The sequence below is a fragment of the Abramis brama genome, assembly GCF_963993115.1.
Source record: "Abramis brama genome assembly, chromosome: 11".
In the NCBI taxonomy this organism is placed as follows: domain Eukaryota; kingdom Metazoa; phylum Chordata; class Actinopteri; order Cypriniformes; family Leuciscidae; genus Abramis; species Abramis brama.
Window position 1 is genome coordinate 16,801,812 of NC_139973.1, and position 25,613 is coordinate 16,827,424.

At 36.6% G+C, this 25,613-nt stretch overlaps 1 protein-coding gene across 10 annotated transcripts in view; it reads left to right on the plus strand.

Moving 5' to 3' along the window:
- lrrc7 (leucine rich repeat containing 7) overlaps positions 1 to 25,613 on the plus strand; it is a 112,985-nt gene that overhangs the window by 45,834 nt on the left and 41,538 nt on the right. For 8 of the 10 annotated variants that reach the window (XM_084129676.1, XM_084129685.1, XM_084129684.1 and 5 more), the window contains exon 1: positions 662 to 1,388. The exons of the other annotated variants lie outside the window; for them this stretch is intronic. In XM_084129676.1, the coding sequence (XP_083985802.1) occupies positions 1,364 to 1,388 (25 nt within the window). In that variant the 5' untranslated portion in view covers positions 662 to 1,363. Of the gene's footprint in view, positions 1 to 661; positions 1,389 to 25,613 lie in introns of those variants that run through there. 10 annotated transcript variants of the gene reach the window in all.

Genomic DNA, 25,613 nt, shown 5'->3' on the forward strand with positions numbered 1-25,613 from the left:
CAAGAGTGCGGGCAACCAGGGTCCGAGGAAGTAGTTTTTGCCTTGTTTGCCTTTGCTGACTGCATATGCAGGTGCTTTGAATTTTGAATGCTCTTTCTCTGCCATAATTTTACTCTTCGTAGGTTCCGCGCCTCTCTTGCACTCCTCAAATCAAACGGGTGCGCGCTGCGCGCGCATATGGGCAGATCTTGTAGCAACAGTGGTGGTAACCATGGTTGCGAGAGTGAGTGACAGTCGCCCAAACCAATCAATTGTTTCGTCCCGAATGGAAATAATGAGCTGTGTTTATTGCAGATTAAAAGGTCTACAGTCACTCGATTTTTATACTCTCTTTTTCAGAGCACTTACATTTTAATTATGTATTGGTATATAAAGACAGTTTAAACAAATTTGAAAAAAAGTTTTTTTATAAAAATCCTACCTACCCTACCTTTAAACATTGAGGGCACATGAATTTAAAAAATTATAATAATGATGATGTGCATCACTTATAATAAATACTGCAATATTAATTTAAAAATCACAGTATAAATATGGTTTTCATTGTGATCTAAGAATGTGGAATACAAAGTTTTGCGGCTGGTATTTTGGCATATTTAGTAATCTCGGTAAAGTTTTGCAAGGGTAGTGAGAGACACATTCCTCCATCTTCCTCAAAAAAACAAAAAACTAAATTGAGCAGATGGGCAGAATAGTGTCGTTAGAGAGATCACGTCATACCGGTTTCCCTCTCTCTCTGCCTCTCTGCCTCTCCTTCGCACGTTCTCTCTCACTCAGACCACTCCTCTCTCCTCTCCTCCGATCACTCCCTCTGATGATCCGACTCTCCGGTACCGGGGACAGAGTCTCGCGCTGCGCTCTTGAGATCCTGAGGAACTGCCGCGCGTTCATCCGCTGTCTGACCGCGCTGGATTTGATTCATTAAACAGAAACAAGGGGCCAGATGGATCGAATACAAGAGGAAACGAGCGGGCCGTAGCTATTTACTCTATCCCGTCAAGACATGTCACTTGTCACGAGAGAGCCGTCTATGTGCTTCATTGAATATGCGTAACGAGAGAAGCAGATACGATTTAATCGTTGGCAATGAACTTGAATTTCCATTCCTCCACATCAACGGGAGGACAATACACATGTTCTTAAATGCTTTGAACATAATTAATTTTTTGCGTCATTTCAATAAGGCATCAGTAGAACAGTTTGTCAGAGCACAGCGCATTATGTCCGTTCAGTGCTGCATTGATGTAAGGGAAACGCTGGAGCGGAGGACAGACCGAAGCGTCGTGTGATGTGACTCGTGTCTCAGCACTACATCCGTCCTGGGATTACTGCTGGAGTACCAAACAATCTGTAGAATAGTCTAATGGACAATTACTCAACGATTCAGTGTAAGTAATCTTACCAAGTCATTTTAACACTATTGCGTGATGATATTCAGATGCATGAGATTAAGCACCTTGGGTACAACGGTCTAAAGGCCCCGGTGTAGAAAAGTGATTGTCTGCTTACAAAGTATGTCGAACCCCCCTATTAAATATTAATAGCGCAACACAGTTTCACAGAATATAAATGAACAGAACGCTGTTCTGATATTTATTTATTTATTTTATAATGAGGGGCCATTTACCTCAAAAGTGGCCCCTTGCTACAGAAAGTGCTGAAATTGTATAGGCCTACTTGCTTAAATACTTTTGAGATTGCGGTGTATTATTATTTTTTTAAATAACAAATACATTCAAAATAAGTTTTTCATTTGTATATCTCATGACATCATGAGGTGTTTAATAAACTCTTTTATAACAAATCTTGAAAACAATTTGTTGCAATTCAGGCATTCTGCATCTTCCTCCTCTGCCAAACTATAGTAGTAATTTTTGGTGCTGTTTCAGACCAGAATGGGTCTTTTTATGGGGGCCTTTAGACCACCCTGACTTTTTTTTTTTTTTTTTTATCTGTTTCAGGGATTCACACATGCAAGCAAGTCAAATCAAACTAGTTCAAATGGGCATTTTGTCAAATTCATGTTTGTGGTATTCAATGACCTCATGGAACAGAAAATTGCAGTGCATACAAAACAAAGTGCTGTGGTGGTGTCTATTGTGTTTTGAGAGACAATAAATTGAAAACTTTATTTTACTCCATGCCTTTTTAATAATTTTACCCTACTGCTTTTACAATATAACCCCTTTAAAATGCTATTCAGGTTTACTGCATCTTTACTTAAATGGGTTAAGATAGTCTTGTACCCAGGATAGCCTCTTATCATGGCGCAGTAGCCATTTAGTCAAGTCATTTTTAGAGCTTGACATCTAGTCTAGGGATTTGTCTCAGTCTTAATATTTTTTATTCAACATAGAAAAGTGCTGCGAAAATGTGCCGATTTGACAATCTGCCATATTTTTTTTTAATATTGTACCTTAGTGATACTGTACACAAAAATATGTGGTGTCGCTAAGACTTCATTGTGAAGTATTCATTCACACTACTAATATCTCATACCATTCTGCATGTAATTTCCATTATTGCGACAATTTACACTACAATTGCATGTTAATGACTGAGACTTTTTGTGAATATCTAAGAGAGCCTAATGTAATTAAGAAATACTGGTTTTGTCAAAAGAACAAAATGTCTTTTGAAAAAGCTCCAGAAGTTTTAAATTGTTCTTAAGGGACACTGCATTATTTGTGCCTTTTGATATTTTTTTTTTGGTGGGAATGCATCACAAAACACATTGTTAAGAGTTCTTCTATTAGTTAGCTTTGGCAAAAATGTTCTGTCCATCATTCTGTATTTCCTGGAACATTTAAGCAGATATTTCTTAACATAGCTGCTGTGAATTGCATTTCTCAGTCTCAGAATTGCATTTCCCTTTACATGCTAAGCTGCCATATTCTGAGAATGTATGCATGCTGCAGATAAGTTGCTGGACAGGTGTAAGCAGATTAGGGGTGGCAGTGCCAGAGAAATAGGACCAAAGAAAACGTGACGGCTGAACAAAAGCTGAGTGGCACGGCCGGTGGAGAGATGTTTGTATGATGGGCCTTGTGGCTGTCAAGAGATAAATAGCCCTCTGCTAGCAGAGGAGTGAGTTGGAAGGCCTGCTGGATCTGTTCCAGGAGCTTGGAGAGAGCAGGGGGGATTGGAGGCTGTCACCAAGGGCACTGATACGTGCTGTCCTGCTGCCAAATGCCAACCGTTGTCTGCCTATAAAAAAGATGATTTCTAGGTGTTTTTCAAGCAAGATGCCTTCAGTGCAGCCTTAAAAAGCCTCCTAAATACAAATAGTCCAATCAGCAGAATAGGATCAGCTTGTGTATACGGCTGTGAATTGGCCTTGCATGAATAGATCTCATCAGTATTGTGACAGCAATTTTCAAAAATGAACACAATTTTACACATTCTGTTCATTTACATTCTTGGAAAGTTCCTTCCAATCATAAGCGGTGTTGTCATTAATAAGTGGTCCCGTCCTACTTAGTGTCTTAGTCACATTTTGGATGAACTCAAATTTGGCTTCAAAAATCCTAAAAATAAGATTTGAAGTGTTAATAACTCAAAATGATCAAGTACAAAATTGAGGCTGGGGGAATACCCACAAGCCCCTGTGTTTGAATAATTTAATTATGTATGCTTGATCAAAGCATGTGAGCTTATGAGGGTATGCAGTAGTTGTTATTCAAAGTTAAAATAGGCTTTAGCTCTTTTGAGTATCGTCACATGGGCCTTGTTCAATTCATTTAATTTCTCCCATGTATTTAATAAAAGTGCAGTTTTATGTGCATTCAAATTTATTTGGGAAATTACAAAAATGACATTTTTAATGATTTTGACTTGAGCTAATTTATTGAAATTATAAAGTATTTTAAATGTACAAATCTAAGTTTCTTCAAAAGTTTTGAGTAAATTAAACTCATTAGGGTTTGCAGCAGTGTTATTTTATTATCATTGCCATACTATTATACTTTTTCTTTATATTTTGTTTTTATTTTGTTTTCATTTTAGTTAGTTTTAGTAATTTTGTTGTGTTATTGTTATTTTTATTAGTTTTTATAATATGTCCATATTTTAATGATTTTTTCATTGCAGCTTTTAGTTAAACTAAAGAAAAATGAAACATGTTGCCTTTTATTGTATTTCATTTCAGATAATGTTTATTTTATTTCAAGTAACAATTTTTTTATTGTTTCAGTTTTAGTTAACTATAATAATAACAGCTTTGCAGTGTGTAAGCAGTCTCATACTTTTTACAGTTTTTCTTCTGTTTTTGTGTTGTATATGTCTCCCGCTACTTCTGTTTATTTTTGCAATATGTCATGCTACTCATATACTTACTGTATGTTTGATGTCTCAGTGATTTTGACAGAATATAAGACTCAAAATGTTATGCAATGTTACTATCCTTAGAGTAACATTTAGAGTTTTGCTCTTTGTATGCTATGCAACACAAGAAGACTAATGCTGTTCTTCAGGCTGCCCAGAGTTTTGCCCTGTGGTCTGCAGCCCACTGCTTTCATTTGCTCTTATAAGGTACATTACAGTACATTGCCCTGTACGCAGTTCTGTTTTCTGATGGTTTCTTACAATGAAGACCATTTTCACAGCCTTAGGCTACCATTACATGAAACATGAAAGTGGCTTGATGAGTCCAGTCCATGCAGGTCCATTCTATTTTTTAAGTAGTTTCCATAGACTTAAGAGCTAGATGTCCTTAGAAAACCCAAACCGTAATTCCATTCATTATATTCCTTAAATTGACCCATGTCACTCTTTTTTTTATGTTTTTAAAATAGTAAATATTCATGGTAATAGACGTAATTAGCTAAATATGCTTTATATTTGCATAAATAGTCTCAGTTCTTTAAATCTTTTATGTTTTGTTTGAGGTTTCTTGCAACATTGTCAGAAGCCATTCATAGGCCCGTAGGCAGTGACAGGAAAGAGAAACATTTCACTCCATAAAGCAGTGTGTCTAAAGACACGACGCAACACTTTCTACCCCCGTTCTTTGACTGCTGTTTTCTCACCGCTGGCATTTTTGTTGTGTGTTTATTTTGTTATTGAGAGGAAAGTGTGCAGCAGATATTTACATATTCATCTGAATATCGCTCTCAGCCGCGTGGGCTGCGTCTGTATTTTTGCTAACAGTATACTGCTGTAAAGGTATTTTCAACCTCTTTTTACTTCTAAGCAAAGAATGAAAAAGAACTTCGCCACGAGTAGACTATATCGGGGCCTTGTATCACATTCAGTCTCTTGTACATTGTGTGTGCACGAGTGCGAGCACGATCAATAAGTCGTTGGCTGCAGTTCACTTAACGGCCAGCGATATTGCTAATCACAAGGGTTTCTGAATTCTACATATAGCACCTTTAAAGGGTTAGTTCACCCAAAATGTAAAATTCCAACTTCAATTACTGACCCTCATGTTTGATTAGATTAATGAAAAAAGATTAATGAAAATCTTAAATGTTTAGAACGACATAAGGGTGAGTATGTAACTGACTGTTTTTTCCCCCATTATTGTGTGAACTAACCCTTTAAGGTAACAATTACAGGTTTCCACTTTTTACAGTGATATAGTGCACATTTACTGTAAACAGTTAATTTCGAATTTTCTAAATTTTTTTACCTGACAAAACATTTTTACAGCTCATATTGTCACATAGAACCAACTAGATGCAATTAAGAGGAACTGAAGTGCATTTGAGTTAGAAGAGCACAGGTGCAAACACTGCAAACAGAGATTATGTTTCACCCCAGCACTTCTGTTGCAAGCTGGTTTGAACAGTTGTGCGTTTAGAAACAATTTATATAAAACTGTCAGATACCTGTTCAAGCTGTATTGAACTACACATCTAATTCTTCTGTCTTTTGTGGCTGTGTCCTCATTTTTGCTGTCTCCATGGTAGAAGAGTCTACTGAAGTTATTTCCATTAGCAGCAACAATAAGGTGAATTCAGGCAAATCAGGACACATTTTGACAGTCATCTCAATGTTTAAACAAGGCCCAATTTATCTGAATTTACTAAATATTTGAAATAACATTGTATAACACAAATGCTAACATTAGATTGGTCTTTGCTATGTGGTGTGTGCTGGTTTTGCAGTTCTATTTAAAAAAACATATTTAATATTCCTACAGCATAACATTCTCTGAGATTAGAGAACCCAGCAGTCTCTCATGCAGAAATGAAAGCCCATAGGGCCTCATCAGAATCATAATGCCAAGTTAAGTATAGACTAAACAGTCTGCTGATAAACACTCTAAAGCATTATGTAAGTGCATAAGAAAACATGAATTTATTACTTTTGCTTAAAACCTCTTTGGACTGGCAGGATGTTGTCACTTTATTGTAATAATTAAGGAATGCACCAAAATTTTGGCTACCGAAAATCTTTGTCTGAAACGCTTATTTTCGATTTCAGACCGAAATGGTTTTGGAGGGCCGAAATCAGTGACCGAAACATGTTTAATTAGCGCTTCTTTTGACTGTGTTCAGCGTCTATTTCACGATTTCACACAGTGTAAGCTATAACAGTTAAATATCTCAGCTGTATGGACACTAGCTCTGGATTTTTGGCGCTCTTTAATACGGCGTGACAGATCGGTGTAGCGTAGTACGGATTAAGCGCACGTGAACCGATCATCTAATCTCCTCTTTACTACATCTCAAAATAAACATGGGTGAACACCAGAAGGTATGTTGAAAGATACATTACAGCTTACCAAAATGAATCCTGTCTAATCGTTTAATCAGTGTTTCAACCAGGGACAGACATCAATAAAACAGCTTGTAGGCTATTCAATGTCACTTTACATTACATTTACCCCAAGAAAGCTAACTGTCCATAAACTCACTAGTTAGCTAGAAAAATAACTCTAGAGAAGAGCATTTTGCTAAATATATGCACTGTATTACATATTTGTTATGTTTTTACTTAACCTGTTAGTGATGTATTTAATGTAGTTTTATGTTTAAATAAATCTGTCATTATTGAAGTTTATTGATTATTTACAGTTTCTATTACAGTTTATTTATATAGAGTAGAAACAATTCTGTTATTAAAAAGTTATTTACATTTATGTTTACATTTAATCATTTAGCAGACAGTTTTATCTAAAGCGATTTACAAATGAGAACAATAGAAGCAATCAAACCAACAATATAGGGCAACAATATATGCAAGTGCTGTGACTAGTCCCAGACAGTTAGTCTAGCACAGTACACAATCACATAGCACAGAACACGTAGCAAGTTTTAAGTAAATAAAAACAATAAATAGATATACAGAATATAATAGTAAGTGTTAGTATGAATGTGGTGTGTTGCCGAAAAAGATGCGTCTTTAGTTGTTTCCTGAAAATGGCTAAAGACTAATATTCTGAAGTAGTGAGTTTAGGTATAGGGATGTAGAGCCAGTGGTTGTTCTGTAGGCAAACATCAGTGCCTTGAATTTGATGGCAATTGGCAACCAGTGCAAATTGAAAAAGAGAGGTGTGACTGTGACATGCACTCTCTTCGGCCCGTTAAAGACCACTCTTGCTGCAGCATTCTGGATCAGTTGCAGAGGTTTGACAGTGCATGCTGAAAGGCCTGCCAAGAGAGCATTACAATAGTCTAGTCTGGATAGAACAAGAGCTTGGACAAGGAGTTGTGTAGCAAGCAACGATAGGAAGGGGCTGATCTTCATAATGTATGAGGCAAATCTGCAGGACTAGGCAGTTTTAGGAATGTGGTCTGTGAAGTTTAACTGAAGATCAATCAAAACTCCAAGGTTTCTGGCTGTCCTTGATGGAGTTATGGTTTACAAACCTAGCTGCATGGAAAAGTTGTGATAAAGGGTTTGGTTGGGTGAGACCACAAGCAGTTTTGTCTTTGCAAGGTCGAGTTGAAGGTGGTGGTCCTTCATCCATCAAGAAATGTCTGTCAGGCAGGCTGAGACGTGAGCAGCTATACCGTCGGATCATCTGGCTGAAATGAGAGATAGAGTTGTGTGTCATCAGCATAGCAGTAATAAGAAAAACCATGTTTCTGAATGACAGATCCTAGTGATGACAAGTAGATGGAGAAGAGAATTGGTCCAAGCACTGAGCCCTGAGGCACCTCAGTAGCTAGATGTTGCAATTTAGACACCTCACCCCTCCACAATACTCTGACAGACCTACCTGAGAGGACTTGAACCACTAGAGTGTGGTTCCTGAGATGTCCTTCATCATGAGGGTTGACGGGAGGATCTAGTAGTTAACTGTGTCAAAAGCGGCAGACAGATCCAGCAAGATGGGTACTGATTTGGAAGCTGCTCTTGCCAGTCTCAGAGCTTCAATAACTGAGATAATAAAAAGTTAATATAAAAACTGCCTTATGTGCAATTTAAAGGTTTGCAAAACTAAGTTTTAGCTATTTGAGTGTTAATTATTAAATAAGTTTGAGTAATTAATTTATTATTAATTGATTATTTATTTTTGGTTTTGGTTTTCGGTCAAGTGCATCCTGGATTTTTCTGCCCGGTTTCAGCCCATTTTCATTTCGGTGCATCCCTAGTAATAATCAAATTTGACTTTTATAAAGATGATTGACTCCCTCTGCTTTGATCAGTGCATTAGCTCTTGGCGACTTGATAGGGCACTGTAAAACTGAGATCTTATAAAAGAAGCGTTCAAAGATGTTTTTTTTTAGTTTTTAAGTATGAATGTTGCTGAGCTGTCTCTGTGCTGAAGTTGGGCTGCGCCTGAGGGCTTTTATTCACTTTCTGGCAGGAGATGTGGATTTTGCTGTGAACACTCTCTTTTAATTAATTATTGTTCATTCTATTATGATTTCCGTAGATCATCTTCTCTTATACAACTGATATTACACTGAAAAAAATTATTCGTTGAATTTAATCCATTTTTTTATCGTAAGTGGTTGCACACAACTGATTTAAACAAATGCATTAAGTTGAACTAAAATTGATTAAGTTCAACTTAATGCATTTGTTTAAATGTAGCTAAAATCAATTGTGTGCAACCACTTACGATAATTTTTTTTTATTAAATTCAACGAATAATTTTTTTTCAGTGTCTTTTCTTGTTACAAATAATCACAAACATTATTGCTCTCAAAGTCTTTTGTATTGACTTACATATCATAATTTCAGCAGTTGCTGACTGTTTCTCTTAAATGATCATGTGGTGTGTCACTTGGAGAACACCTTGATGTAAAAATGCCGATTAACAACACTGTATTGCATGGTTTCTGTCTGTATGTAGTTTGCTAATTGTACTGAAAAAAACTGTGTACTGACCATGAATTAAGTGTTTTGGCTAAGAAAACATTTTTATGTACTGTATGCTGTTCCTCTTACGCATCCCCTTTATCTGCTTGCTGTGAAAATGTTCATTCCTACTTACTCTATTTTCATCTTTTTTTTACTGTAAGCACTAGAGCTATAAATCCCTAATCCACTGTAAATTTGCTAGATTGAAGTGAGCTTGTGCTTCAGTAGCAGTGTAAAAACATTTTATCTCACTGTAGGTGAGTAGCTTCTTTAAAAATGAAACTCCATTTAAAGTAGCCTTGTATTTTTTCTTCTCTAATACTGTAGCAATCAGAAACAAGTCGGCCAGCATTAAACATGCCTAAGAAATAATATATGATGTGATAAATCCATGCATGGGCTGCTGCAGCCTGTGGACTTAAATGATATAAAGCACTTCATTTAAACACCTTTTAATTCAGCCATTTAAACATTCCAGATGAAGAAGAGCTCTATCTTTGTGTGGTAGGCTGTGGTTATGCATGAACACTTGTGCTTGCTAGCTCTATGCCTGCTAGATAAATTCTTGCTGACACATACATACTGCAGCAATGCCTTAATACATAATCTGAATTATATTTAATTAATTAAATATTTTTTAGGCGGGATTTGAGTTAGAACACTTTTACCATTTTATTTTATTTCATTTAGTTTTTTTGTGATTTTAAATTATTTATTATTATTATTATTATGCTGGAAAATCAGGGTTTTAACATGTCACATTTTTTGGTATTTTGGAAAATAAAACGGCTCACACAGTACAGTGTTTAATTTGACCTCCTGAAGATGATATTCAACATTTTCTAAAGGCTTTCACTGACCAACTGTTTTAAAAAGAATTAGTGAAAAATGCCCTATTACATTACTCGCATTTTTTCCTCATACAAAGCTGTAAAAATGTTGTCTAGCTGTGTACCGTATATTTATGTATTTGTGTGAGCTGTATTTCACATAGAAGCTTTTCTGCTACCTTAAGATGGGTGTTTCTCCTTTGGCATTGCTCTCTTGAATCAGGCTCAGCACAATAAAGAACAAGACATTTCCATTTTCCCATGTGTAGGCCTGTGACCACATGACTCTATACTGTCTAAGTCAGTTTAGTGCAGAGAGTCAGAAGGGATTACTCTTTCTTGTATAAGACCATACAAATGAAGATTTCACATGCAGTGCATCGTTCTTTAATCCATTACTTGGGTCGTAGTCTTGTGGCTCACAGCGTCACGCGTGGGATCCTAATTAGACTGTGTTTGATTTCTGGCCAGTACTTTGCTTGCAGTACGGTTTAATGCTCAGTTGTGATTGTTGTAAATTTTTTAGACTCGTTGTGTTATGGAGAAAGGGTTTCAGAAATGAAAAAAAACCTTTGTACTAAGACATACATTTTAGATTCTAACCTTCCTCAATTGACTATGTGAGTATACATACTTTTCAGACTTTATGTAAGACATAAAAATCATCATTGACTTCATTGATATATCAATATATACTATAGTATTATATTTGTTAATATTTTGAATTAGATTTCATTTTTATTTTAGTTTATTTTGTTGTTTTTGTATTTTTATAATAATTTTTATATATGTCTGTACATATTTTAATTAATCATTATTTATTTAATGTTTTTTATTTCAGTTAACAAATATTTTGTTTCAAGTAACAAAAATGTTTTATAATTTATGGTTTTTGTTTTTGTTTAAATTAACGATAATATTTCTGGTTGAGAATCATATCATGGTATCACTCATATCATAATATGAATGAGAGAAATTGCAACGCTAAATGTAAAAACATATTATCACTAAAAGCCACAATGAATATTTCCCACACTGATCTCATACACAATGCACATACAATGCTACTACAAGCATTACTAAGAGACAAAATAGCAAAATATTATACTAGCGGAGCAGCTTTTGATAGCATATTAACATCATAACAAGCTGAAATGACAAACTCTTGATTGTATTATCTTATGAAGTAATGCAGTACCTTGCACAGACTCGAGTTTTTTTTATAAATGAGGGTGATGTAAAATCAGTGACATAATGTTGGAAAATAGAGAGGACTTAATGAATTGTGAGAAACTAATATCAAGCTCCAAATGCAAGATAACTTTGCTGACTGTTCAGTATAAGCTGCTATATCAACTAGAGCTTAAACTTGATTTTATCCATCAAGATTTATTTATTTATTTTTTACATTACATTTTGTAGGTGACACTAATATGTTCACAATAAGATGAGGAACATGAATTAAGAAAGTAAATAGGCTTTATTTTTAGTTTGATCCTGACTATAAGGTGCTATTTCTACCTGAAAATGCCATCTTCATATCAATCATTTATATTAAATTGTATTTCTGACTTTTAAAACCAGTAAATTTTGAAGATAGCACATGAAGCACATTTTGAGGTTATCCTTTAGGTTATTTTTCAGATTGTAATTTTACAAATGGTGGGATGTGCTGCTTGTTGGATGTTTTCCAGCTGGAGCATTTTAAAACTTTACTGCTTTCCATTATCTCCAGCCTGTGCTTGCACAGAGGGCTCATGGAATCTCTCAATTCACTCCCAGTGCACATGGTCCATTAACTCGGCACAAGAAAGTCATTGCAATCAGCTTACCATTTAATTAGTTTTTACTGGGGTGTTTAGGAACTTGTTTTTCTTTAGAATTTCATGAATACTGCACAAAGTGGGAAATTAATCGTTGTCACCCTCTATCATCTAGCTTGCGAGCGACTTCCAGTATCACCGCTAGGGCCAGTCACAGCACTGTATAATGCTAGTGAGATTACTGTACATGTAAACAGACTTACATTGCTGTGTTGATGACATGGTTTTAAGCCACCAGCATGGATGTTGTTTGCTTATCAGGCCTGAGCCTGTGGCACACTGATTCTTTTCCATTTCAAGACCATTGTAGTTTAACATGGTTGCTGCTGCCTGAATGAGATTATGCTATTTCTGCCTCCTTTTTTCATCCAGACAATGGCTTGTCACACTATGTTTCCCACACATTGCTTTAGAAGCAGCAGTTTTTATAAAAAATAACTTTGTCTTAAATGAATAGTTCAGCCCAAAATGAAAATTCGGACATTATTTACTCATGTCATTCCAAACCCATTTTTTTCTGTGGCCATTCTCAGACTCTGAGGAGACGTGAAAAGTTACAGGATTCCAAGTATGAGCTACCTGTTCTATTTCCTTTCCATCTTGTCTAAAAAAAGCTCTCTCTCTTCCTTGTGTCCTGGATCTGTCTCCATTAGCGCAACTGTCCCCGGGCCCCAAGATCCACATAGGCAGCTAGGACTCCCTTTCATCAAGGTGACCTAAAATAGAAATACCCATATCTACATTGCTTAGCCTAAACTTTGAGTTTTGTGAATACTCTCTTGGTGTTTGGCAGCAAGATTGGCTCTTTTATCACTGTCATGTCTAATACATCTTTAGGATAGTTACGCAAAAGTGTTTTAACTTTATGGGACAAAGCAGAGCTGTTTTGGGTCCATAACTAATTTCACTTTGGATTATTACAAGACATATCCTTGCTTACCAATTTATCTTCTTATGTTGTTTCTGCTTCCTCCCAACATACTTAGACTAGAGGCCTTCTCAGGTTCTAAGATCTGAAGTCTGAACCCGACCTGTAGTCTGAATCACTACTTACCCAAACCCAATGTGCATAAATGAATTAAAAAAAAAAGAAAAACCCAACCCAAGGCAGACCCGATAAAATTAGACCCGAGTCCAACTTGACTGCAAGTAAGTAAACTTTATTTATTTAGCACCTATCACAGATAAAAATCACAAAGTACTTTACAAAGTGCAACAATTTAAATAAAAGAACAATAAAACACAGATAAAACTATCAGAGCTAAAAACAAAACATAAAAGCCCAATCAACTAAAAGCTCGTCTAAATAAAAGTGTCTTCAGCTGCTTTTTAAAAGAATCAACAGATTCGACCACACACAGCGACAGGGCGTTCCAGAGTTTGGGGCCAACTGCCTGAAAGGACAGGTCCCCCTGAGTTTTAAAGCGGGTTTTGGGGACCATCAGGAGGTTTGACCTGAGGACCGGAGAGTGCGGGAGGAGGAGTTGGGGGTCAACAGGTCTGTGATGTATTGGGGGGGCCTGTCCATCTAGTGCTCTAAAAGTCAAAACTAAAATTTTATAATCAATTCTATATTTGACAGGAAGCAAATGGAGTGTGGATAAAACCGGTGTAATGTGTGTCCTTCTGTTGGTTCCTGCAATTTCTTTCAAACATGACTGGACCCAAATATAAAAGAGGCAGCGACGCTCTGCACGCCAATGACAAGTACGTTTCTAACCTGGTTTGACAGACCAAAATCAGAGATAACAAAATATGAAACACCTTGGCATGTGTAGATTTAAAAGTATGCCTATTTTCCTTCCTTATTTTTGGATAAAAGTCAATCTCTGTTCCAACTTCGTAATGTTTATGTTAGCAATGTTAATTGCTCACCCAAGCGGCAAAAACTATGTACCGTTGCCAGATATCAATTACACTGGTCTACAGCCAAAATGCTTCTGAAGCAAATGTAGTCAAACTTGACTAATTCTGGGTCACTGAGCATGAAAATGATGCTTAAAATTGTTGATTGGAAAAAAAAAAAGATATGCTATTGGGACAGTACATGACCTTTGACTTGGGAATGGCGGAGGATAAGTGAATAATAAAGGGAAGGGGTCTCAATTTCAACCAGAAATGACTAAAATGCATCTTTGACTGGATCTATGAAAACATCTATGACTGGGTTTTTGGACAGTACTTGCTTTTAGGAATGATGCAATCTGAAGCTGGTATTGCTTCATACATGAAATGAATTGCATCATGTTATTTCTAGAAGTCATGGATGATACAATCATAGTGAAGCTTACGTCACTGTGCTGAAGAAAAAATGCCCTATATCAGCTCTAGAAACCATACAGCAGGGGTGCAAAACTCAATTCCTAGAGGGCCACAGCCCTGCAGAGTTTAGTTCCAACCCTCCAACACACATACCTGTAGTTTTCAAATACGCCTAAAGGACCTAATGAGCTTGATCAGGTTGAAGCTAAACACTACAGGGCTGTGTCCCTTTGTCACACAGTGTTTTGCTCTCTTATCATTTGTCAGTGTTTTATTTTGCAAAGGGACACATTTCTGTTTAGCCAAAGTGAGCAGACCTGCCTCGTACTTGTGTGAACAGTGCAGATAACTTCAAATGGAGCAAATAGAGCCCATCAATGCTTGCAGACTATTCCTGGACAAGGACAAGAGATGCTCCATTTAATGAATACAAGAGACAAGCCAAGAAGGGCAGAGTAGACACTGAATAGCACTACACTAAAAAAAATGGCCTTTTTTCATAATAAATTTAATTTCCCTTTTGCTGATTTTTAAAGTGTTACATAAACAGGACATGTGACAGGTAATAGCTACACAATACATATGATTTCTAAAGATGTAAAATGTAAAAACCTAAATATCGTGGTAATAGTAGCCAGTTGTATTAAATGTTGCCTATTCTTTGTGTATGTCGAAAATGTGGGAGAATATGTTTTGTGGTTTTTCACAAATTGTTTTGTTTGAGGAAAAACACAAAAATATACAGTTATGGTTTGATTTTTGCCTATTTGATTAGTTTGACATCAACTGCAAGATGGTTTCCTGTCATTGAAATCTGGTAGCAGTACATAGTTTTTCCACTTTGGTGAATATTTCCTAGTAGATAAAACGCTTCAAAGCTTTATGCTGCACCTCAAATGAAAAGGAAATATTAATATTAACAATTAAATCTCCACACATTCTTTCGAATGCCATGGGTATTGCATAGTGCAGTTTTTATAAAACACATGCCACTGCTGCATGCAGAAGGAGGATAATAACGTCAGAATTCTAGGATCATAGTGGAGCTGCGAAGACCTCTAACTAAGGGGCCGTTTACACAACACCGTTTTGAACTAAGACGGAAAACTTTTTATGTGTTTTGGCTGTTCATTTACACATCAACACCGTTTTGGGGGCCTGAAACCGCAAACTTTTGAAAACAGGTTTCAAAGCGCACGTGTATATCGTCTCCATATATCTACAAAAACGTGAATTCGTGAATTCGCGCATACATTTTACGTGTTCAGTCTATAGCACTTCATGCATAGGGTTTCTCTACAAAGTGACATCGGAAACTAATGGCCTGGCATGCATAATACGCATGCTAGTTTTTAGTCGTTTTTGACTACGTTGTCGTCTGTACACAAAATTTACTGTTCCATTTTTAGTACATTGTTGTGTAAACGTACCCTCAGACATTTAAAGGGATATTTCCCCTGAAAATGACAATTCTGTCATTACTGTTTTTTTTAAACTTGCATTGTTACAAGAAAAATGCATTCGAAACAGTTATTTTAAATTGTAGTAACTTTTCACAACATTACAGATTACAATTTATTCAGTATTTTTGATTAAATAAATGCAGTCATGGTAAGCATAACAGACTTGCAGACCCTAGATGTTCGAACAGTGTACATGTATGGAAAGTATTCAATATTTTTTATTACAGCATGAGGCTGAGTAAATAATGACAGTAAAAATTGTCCCTTGTCTGGAATGGGAAATGGGCCATGGATCATTGACGGAGGTTTCAAAAGACGAACATTCAGACAAAGATCTCAAAAGAGCATGCACATATTGGTAAACACAAGAGCGTTGTTAACCAGATCATTCACAGTAAAATCCCCAGACGTACATGCATACATTTGCACTGTTTAAAATGTAGTTCTGGAGAAGTACATTTAATTCAAAAGAGTTTGCTTTACCATAATTGATTTCACTTTGTAGTGAAAAAAGAAAATGATGCCTTGCCAGCGGATCATTAATTGATTCTGAATTTTAAGCCGTGGCTCTTTATTTGCTCTGCTCTGGGAAGGATAGGTTTGAAGATCCCAGGGGCATATTTGTTTTCCTGCACGTCTTCTGCCTCTGATTATTGGAGAAAGCTGCAGTGTCTGCCAAATAGCCGTGCCCCATGCTGAGGCAGCAGTGAGGCTGTTCCTGAGCAGTCATGGTCATTGAGAAGGAGAAATGGGGCAGAGCCAAATGGAGGGAAAGCAGGCTGCCTGGTCATCACAGCAGTTATGTCTAAACAGTTGACTTCTTTTTTGGAGAGGTGTAACAATTGTTCAGTGAACCTAACAGAATGTCTCTGAGGGGTTATAAGTATTTGTGGCATCCGTTTGCTTGACTAACAGACAGAAGATCCATGTTTCATCAACCGTTTCACGCATGAATGTTTGTGACAGATGTCTCTACAGCAGTGGTTCTCAACTGGTTTTGCCATGGGACCCACATTTTCCCATGGTCATTAAGCCGTGACCCAATTTTTTTAGGAATTTGAACCAGGCACATTTATGTCTCAAAAATGGTTGACACATACAAGTATATTTTGGGATATGATTACAGAAACTACAACTACCATGGTAAATACACAATACTAACATGAACTGTTAATAACATAAGGACACTGATCCTGACTTTTGGGTCGCAACCCACCAGTTGAGAGACACTGCTCTACGGGATACGGTTTTTAATATCAAGCCGTTTTTCATGACTATATTTTTTGTACTTTGTTGCAGCCTCTGATTGACCTTCAGCTTTTCAAAAACAACAATGCCAAGACTAACAGTGCTTTCCCAGCAAGTCTGTATAGGACGAATATGCTTTTAGAAAATTCTGTAAATCTGTTTCTGTTACCTGCTGTTCCAATACAAACTGACCCTTTATCATCATTTTAGTGCATGTCATGAAACGAATGATGTACTTTGTGTACTGGCAAATTATGCTGCCAATGGTAACATCCTGTGCCCTCTAAAATTACACAGAGCCCACATGTGCTGATCTACCCGCTGCCATTTTGAAACATGATTAATCTATTGACCTTTTTCACATTTCCAGGTTTCTCAGAAGCGGAAGTTGTCATAGTTAGGTAAACTTCTATCGTGATGACGAGAGATGACACCAAATATAATTTTTGTTTTACAATTTGCTCCAAATATAATTTTAACAAATACTGTACATGTTAATTCCTTGTTTGACTGCCAAGGTCATAACACAAAGTATAGTGTTATAAATGTGTATTACGTATAAAAAAAAATAAAAAAAATATTTTTACGATTTACGATGTTGAAACTGTAGAAACTCATCATCACAGTCTGTAAAAAGGGTCCATTAACATTAAAATATGAATCTGATTTTTAAAACATATGAAAGTCTTAGTCCTGACAAATATTTAAGATTTGAAAACACTTATTACTACTTATTACTACTTACAACTACTTATTCTGTCCTTCACAATGTACATTTAAAAAAAAAAACCTTGACTATGAGTATTGCTCTGTAATTTCATCACATACTGTCAAGTAAAGTCAAGTCAAGTCACCTTTATTTTTATAGCGCTTTATACAATACAGATTGTTTTAAAGCAACTTTACAGTGATCAACAGGAAAATAATGAGCTCTATCATACACCTGGCGCAATGCGAGTGCTTTTTGCTAGTTTCAGCCCGACGCAGTTATAATTTTCACGTCCTGCGCCACGTTGTTTAAATAGCAAATGCATTTGCGCCCATTTGTGCGCCCATGGGCGTGCTGGTCTGAAAACAAGGTGTGTTCAGGCGCATTGTTAGCGCGTTGCTATTTTGAAGCAACTGAAATAGACTGCGCCATTGACCAACTGAAACCTGGTCTCAGGTCAATGGCGCAATATTTTTTTTGTTATTTAAAGAGTGCGTTAGTAATGTGCAGTCGCACTTTCACTTTGCTTATTACACACACAGGTACATGCAACAGCACACAAACTAGCCAAATATAAAAAATAAAATGATTACAATGTAAAATATTATTATTGTGTACATTATATGGTTGAATCCGGTTTGTCCAGTCTTGCTTGCGCGCTTTAACCTAAACTAAACTAAACTATAGTTAGAAAAGTGACATCATAATCAACCACCCCTTTAAACTAATAAACGTGGATTCGGACACGTCCTAAGTGAACTTGCGCCGTGCGCTTTAGACCATGCTCTTAGATCGTTAAAATAGTGCCCAATGATTCATTGATGCAAACATATTTCAAATCGGCTGTAAAGCAGCTCTAAAAAGAAAAGAAGCATATTTTTTCAGCTAAAGTCAGTTCAGTGTTGATTCAGTTCCGTTTTAAAGAACATCAATTCTGAAATAAGTAATAAGTCCGAAATTCGGTTATAAACCAGACAAGTCCTTTTCACTGACCCCGATGGCCAGTTTTGTCTGATGAATGATACCAGCGTGATGAATCCAATCTTCAAGCAGAAGGAACTGGATTCATATTTGGAATGATACCATTCCACAATCTGAATTCTGACTGATGTAGCCTGGAATTAAACCACAATATGTTGCTTCGTTTGGCCAGAGGAGAACAAGTCCCCCGACTGAGCCTGGTTTCTCCCAAGATTTTTTGTTAAAAGCTAAATCATTTGTTACAGTTGGTTTTTGCAATTGGCGTGGATGACATGCAGGGGTATATACAGTATATACAGTATAATATGCAGTGTTGCTTCCATGAAATGTTTAAAACAATACTATTTAATTATTATTCATTTTGATTTTAGTTTTAGTTTTAGTGATGTGATATTGTAGTAGATGGTTGCTTGGTTATAATTTTCTCTCTTATAGTATCAATCTTGCAATTAAAGAATGAATTTAAAGACATTCATAAAGTTATTACTGCCGTGCTGTTTAGAAACCTCCAAACGTGTTGAAGCTTTATTTCTTGTTAATTTAGCCACTGTATCAAATAAATACCTAGGGTTGTGTTTGTTTTCTTTTAAGAGCAACAGCTCCCCCTTTGCCCTTCAGCCGAGGCTCATGTTTATAACAGTAATATTGGTAGGTAGACTCATTTAAAGTAATGTACCGGTAATTGTCTGGTTTTAGCCAGGTTTCTGTCATACACAGCAAATCTAGTTAGAGCAGTATTCTGTTTCCGTATCTAGAGCCCTTGCATTCTTACTATCCTCGATTAAAGTTTGGATGCGTGTCTCTAATTCTGAAATCTTCTCTGAAGGCTATGTGGCAGGCAGTGCATGTGACAATAACAGGAGAAGATGGCATGATTCACCATGACAGCATAAACGATCAATGCAAATACAAATGTACTGATATATCTGCAGATGAAATTGTAGGAAAGAAATTGGCTTTGGAACATAACATTCTTGCCATATTTTATTTTTATTTATTTTTTACAATAAAACCTAATAGAAAATCGTATAAATAACCTGGCATTTTGAATATCTACAATAGTGCGACCATCTTGTGGGATATTTTTCTGTACTAATTTTCAGATGTGTTCATATAATCCTCTGTTTCCCCCTTGAGCTTAACTGTGCTGAGGAAGGACTCCCAGGAGATCAATGTCAGACTCACCCACAATAACAAAGCCCACAGACTCACACATGCAGCACTGGAAGAGATCAGAAGCTCTATATTAATTAGAAATAATGGTAACATTAGTTAACATGACATTAGTTAACATGAACTAACATAAAATACTTCTAAAGTGCCAGCGTGAGTTGCATCAGGGATGAAATAAAGAGTTGGATTTATTTGCAGCAATAAGCTGGTATACTGTATATTAAAGGTGCCGTAGGTCATTCTCTGCAGGAACATTTTTTGTTATGCTGGTTGAAAGACTCCTCATCCTGATAGCAATCACTCTGTTAAGCGGTCTAAATGTATTTTTATAAATGTATGTCGTCTGTGGAAGGCGTAGGACCATAAAATGTTCGTTCCACTGCGCAGGCTGTTCACGCAGAAATAATAAGTCATCAGCCTATTCACGTACGCTGTGCAGACAGAGCGAGAATGGCAAGCTAACAGCAACAACCTAACTTTCCTAAACCGACAACAAGTGGCACTGGCAAATGATCTACGATCTACATATCTTCATCGGAGCCAAGCAGACTCTCATCGTGGAAACCCTGTCATGCAAGAAATATTATTACACACTGACAAGTTTTGCTAGCTAAACAAACCAAAAACTTGCTGCATCTAATTCTGTTTTTAAGAATTTGTTTACGTTTGATATTGTAGTGTTACTAACTGTACTATAAAGTTTTCTCACTCGTGAATGACACATGAATCTCCGGTCTTCTGGGCTGTGCGTGTTCGTGCTTTCAGGAGGCATGGCTTTAGACGGCGATTCGCAGGGAGGGTGGGACGTACGCTTTTTGTGCTATCAGGCTAAAGTTAGCATTTTCACCGATGTCCTACAGCACCTTTAACAACTCTAAAGAAACCAAAATACTCAGGAATACATCACATAGAACACGGGACAATGAACTGAAAAAACATAGGGTATAAATTCATAGGTAAATTAATCAATGAAATGAACATCAGGTGCAAAACATAATCAAATCAATGAAAAACCACAGAAATGAACTCAGACATAGAAAACAGAACTTAAACAAACACAAGTCCAGATCACCCGTGATATAAAGCAGTTATTAATCTTAATGTTAATTTTAACATTTAGTAATATATTATTAGAATCAAAAGTTGTATCTGGTTATATTTTTCATGGACCTGAGCTAATAATGAACAATTGTGTTCGTATTAACTAACGTTACAAATACGTTACTGTAACAAATAGTGCTCATTGTTAGTTTACTAATGGGACCTTATTGTAAAGCGATACTGAAATAATGATTGTTTTAAGTACACTAAAAATTGCAGGATTTTACTATTTATTTAATGGTTATTTCTTACAATGCAATAGTTTTTACACACTTTTTAAGATATTTAGAATTTACTGTGAAATCAATGCATTAAACAATTAGAGCTGTCACCTTCTATTGATGTTTAAACAAACTGCTGTAAAAACATATCATTGGACAATAGTGTAAATAGTGTTTTGTTTGAATTGTCAATGTGATGTGTTATTTAGTTTTTTAAAGGGTTAGTTCACACCAAAATGAAAGTTCTGTCATCAATTGCTCACCCTCATGTTGCTCCAAACCCATAAAGATATGAAGATATGTTTATAAAACCTGAGATTTCTGTGAGAGTTCATTCCACTAAAACTTTGCTACAAAAAGTATAGTTTTTGTGTCAAGAGATCAAAACAAGGGTTTTAATCCAAGTCTTCTGAAGAGACACAATCACTTTTATTCATACATTAACATTGATCCACACACATAAAGCAGCACAAAATATAAATACACACACACACACACACGTATGTACTGTATATACAAGTATCCAAGTCCATAGTCATCTCAATGGCAAAAAGTGTCCCAATATAGATATACAGTATACACGTATATTGGCCTATATATTAATTTCATTTAGAAGTTCAAACTTTTATAAAAGTGATAACTTTGACCTTTATGTGGATCATATTACTGACTGTGAGAAGAATGTGTGAAATAATTGTAAGAAAATACATTTCAGCTTCTGTAGGTCGTTTCCTAGGAAACAGTTTTCAGCTATTACGAACAATATGTGTCAGGCTGGCTGCATGTGGCTCTGAGAATGCAGTTGTTAGATTTACATGCATTTTTAATGGCCATATGCAATGCTCTGCTTTTATTCCTTTTAAGAGTGCATTTACTCCTTGCTTCAGCCAAATGAATAACCTTTATAAAACAGAGGAGATGCTAAAGTCTGTTTGGCAGGATAAATGTAACCTCATTCACCGGCTGAGGAGCGACACTGATAGCATTTCATCTTGTGGCACCTCCGCTCTCTGTAGATCTCACATAATGTGGCCTGGCTTCACCAAAGTCATTACAGAGATATCCTCTACGGGGAATGGTAGTGAATTAATCGGAGATGTCTTTATGTGAGGCGACTACAAGACAGAAATTAAGCCATTTTGCTAGAGCGGAGCTGGGAAACTTGTGAATGTGTCCTCTCGCCTTTGCAGAAGCAGCTCTTGCGTCATGCAGTTTCCATAGCACCCTGGGCAGATCTGGCTACTCTGTGAAATCACTCAAGGCTTTGCTTGTGTATGTACTCGGCTGCTGGCTTTCCTATTGGATACAAATGTTGTTGCTCTGTGTTGGATTTAAAGTAATTAAGGATAGTTCTGGTTCTGAACGTGATTGGTCAGTTACCATATCACTGCACATCTCCCAAGGTGGATTGTTATTTTATGTTGCATAGCATTGTGCTGTCATGTCAGTGTAATCACTGTTTCTAGTGTAATAATAGCAGTTGATAAAAAAAAAAAATTAATGAAAATTTGTGTCCTTAATGATTTAATTATGTCGTAACTGTTTTATAAAAGCAAGAAGGCCCTATAGATACCGTGCTGTATTGTGAATTTAATCACACTATAGATCTGCCATTTAAACCGTATTGCTATAATATACCTACAGTGAGGAAAATAAGTGTTTGAACACCCTGCTATTTTGCAAGTTCTCCCACTTGGAAATCATGGAGGGGTCTGAAATTGTCATCATAGGTGCATGTCCACTGTGAGAAACATAATCTAAAAAAAATAATCCAGAAATCACAATATATGATTTTTTAACTATTTATTTGTATGATACAGCTGGAAATAAGTATTTGAACACCTGTCTATCAGCTAGAATTCTGACCCTCAAAGACCTGTTAGTCTGCCTTTAAAATGTCCACCTCCACTCCATTTATTATCCTAAATTAGATGCACCTGTTTGAGGTCGTTAGCTGCATAAAGACACCTGTCCACCCCATACAATCAATAAGAATCCAACTACTAACATGGCCAATACCAAAGAGCTGTCCAAAGACACTAGAGACAAAATTGTACACCTCCACAAGGCTGGAAAGGGCTATGGGGAAATTGCCAAGCAGCTTGGTGAAAAAAGGTCCACTGTTGGAGCAATCATTAGAAAATGGAAGAAGCTAAACATGACTGTCAATCTCCCTCGGACTGGGGCTCCATGCAAGATCTCACCTCGTGGGGTCTCAATGATCCTAAGAAAGGTGAGAAATCAGCCCAGAACTACACGGGAGGAGCTGGTCAATGACCTGAAAAGAGCTGGGACCACCGTTTCCAAGGTTACTGTTGGTAATACACTAAGACGTCATGGTTTGAAATCATGCATGGCACGGAAGGTTCCCCTGCTTAAACCAGCACATGTCAAGGCCCGTCTTAAGTTTGCCAATGACCATTTGGATGATCCAGAGGAGTCATGGGAGAAAGTCATGTGGTCAGATGAGACCAAAATAGAACTTTTTGGTCATAATTCCACTAAACGTGTTTGGAGGAAGAAGAATGATGAGTACCATCCCAAGAACACCATCCCTACTGTGAAGCATGGGGGTGGTAGCATCATGCTTTGGGGGTGTTTTTCTGCACATGGGACAGGGCGACTGCACTGTATTAAGGACCCGGAGCACACAGCCAGGATAACCAAGGAGTGGCTCTGTAAGAAGCATATCAAGGTTCTGGCGTGGCTTAGCCAGTCTCCTAAACCCAATAGAGAATCTTTGGAGGGAGCTCAAACTCCGTGTTTCTCAGCGACAGCCCAGAAACCTGACTGATCTAGAGAAGATCTGTGTGGAGGAGTGGGCCAAAATCCCTCCTGCAGTGTGTGCAAACCTGGTGAAAAACTACAGGAAACGTTTGACCTCTGTAATTGCAAACAAAGGCTACTGTACCAAATATTAACATTGATTTTCTCAGGTGTTCAAATACTTATTTGCAGCTGTATCATACAAATAAATAGTTAAAAAAATTATACATTGTGATTTCTTTTTTTTTTTAGATTATGTCTCTCACAGTGGACATGCACCTACGATAACAATTTCAGACCCCTCCATGATTTCTAAGTGGGAGAACTTGCAAAATAGCAGGGTGTTCAAATACTTATTTTCCTCACTGTATGACATGTTATGTGAACATTAAGTAATTTGATTATGTAGAGGTTTGGGAATCTTATTTTATTTATTCCATGTGTCTTTTATCTTTTGAAAAGAAACAGTGCTGAATTGTTGGAAGCGTTGAACCATCCAGAGCTAAGGTTGTTGAGCTAATAGATAGCTCACATGGAATTATTTTAGAAAGTTGGCATTTCCTGTGGTGTGACAAGCTATACTCCATTGAAAATGATTTTTTTATTATTAGGAAGCTTTTATGATCATTAATGGTGTGTTCACACTTGTCAGGTTTGGTTCGATTAAAACTAACTCTGGTGCGATTGTTCTAAGGTGGGTCTCAGTCCGTTTCCCAAACAAACTCTGGTGCAGTTCGACTGAAATATGAATGCAACACAGACCAAAGACATGTAAAGGAAGCAAAAACAGGACATGATGTCACAAGATACGACTCTAAAAATGACAGAATTCGTACAAATTCGTAAGAGTGAGTAAAATGTGACTGATTTATATGAACCTCACTCGTACGAATTCGTACGATTTGTCTAAACCCCAGTGATGGTTAGGTTTAGGGCGGGGTCAGGGGTAGGTCATTCGTACGTATTCATATGAATTGGTCAACTCATAAAATATGTACGATTTAGCAAAAATCATACAAATTCGTACGAGTGAGGTCGTATGAATTCGTACGAATTAGCCACCTCTAAAATAAGCCTTTTTTTTTTTCTTTTTTTTAAAATCTTTCTTTAGGTGTTAAAAATGACAGTGTGAATGCTAAGCTAACCAGGACTAAATGTATAATTTATTTTGGTTCGGACCATAAGAATCAAGAGAACTGAACTACAAGTGTGAACACACCCTAAAAATACAAATATTGTACATAGTTAAGTACAGCACAACTGTCCTTTATTCATAACCTAAAATCTTGATGTTGATTGTTTTTTTTTTTAAGTCATTGGATTGCACTAATGCTTCTCTTCATTCCTTTAGAGTTTAACATAGGCCTAATTTAGTTTTCATTTTAGAAAATGAAAGACAACAATGATAGTCAGAACAAATTTGCTCTCCATTTCTCCCCTGAACCAAAGTTGAGGGTGCACTCATTACCCGACTTGTGGCATGTGTGTACCCACAGAAAACTGGCAAATGAAACAGTGGATGATTACAGTAATTAATTTGTCTAATGTAGCAATCAACCAAACATTTCCTCCTGAGGGATAATAATCCCAATAACAAGAGGAAGGTGCTTCAAATTCACTTAATGAAAAAATCTAAACTAACTGACAGAAGAACGTTCAAATAAACAGATGATATAAAAATTATCAGGTTTTCACATACATCTTTACAAGATATTAAACAACTTTTTTTTAATCTTTTTTTTTTATCTTAAAATATTCAGGAAAAGTATTCCGAA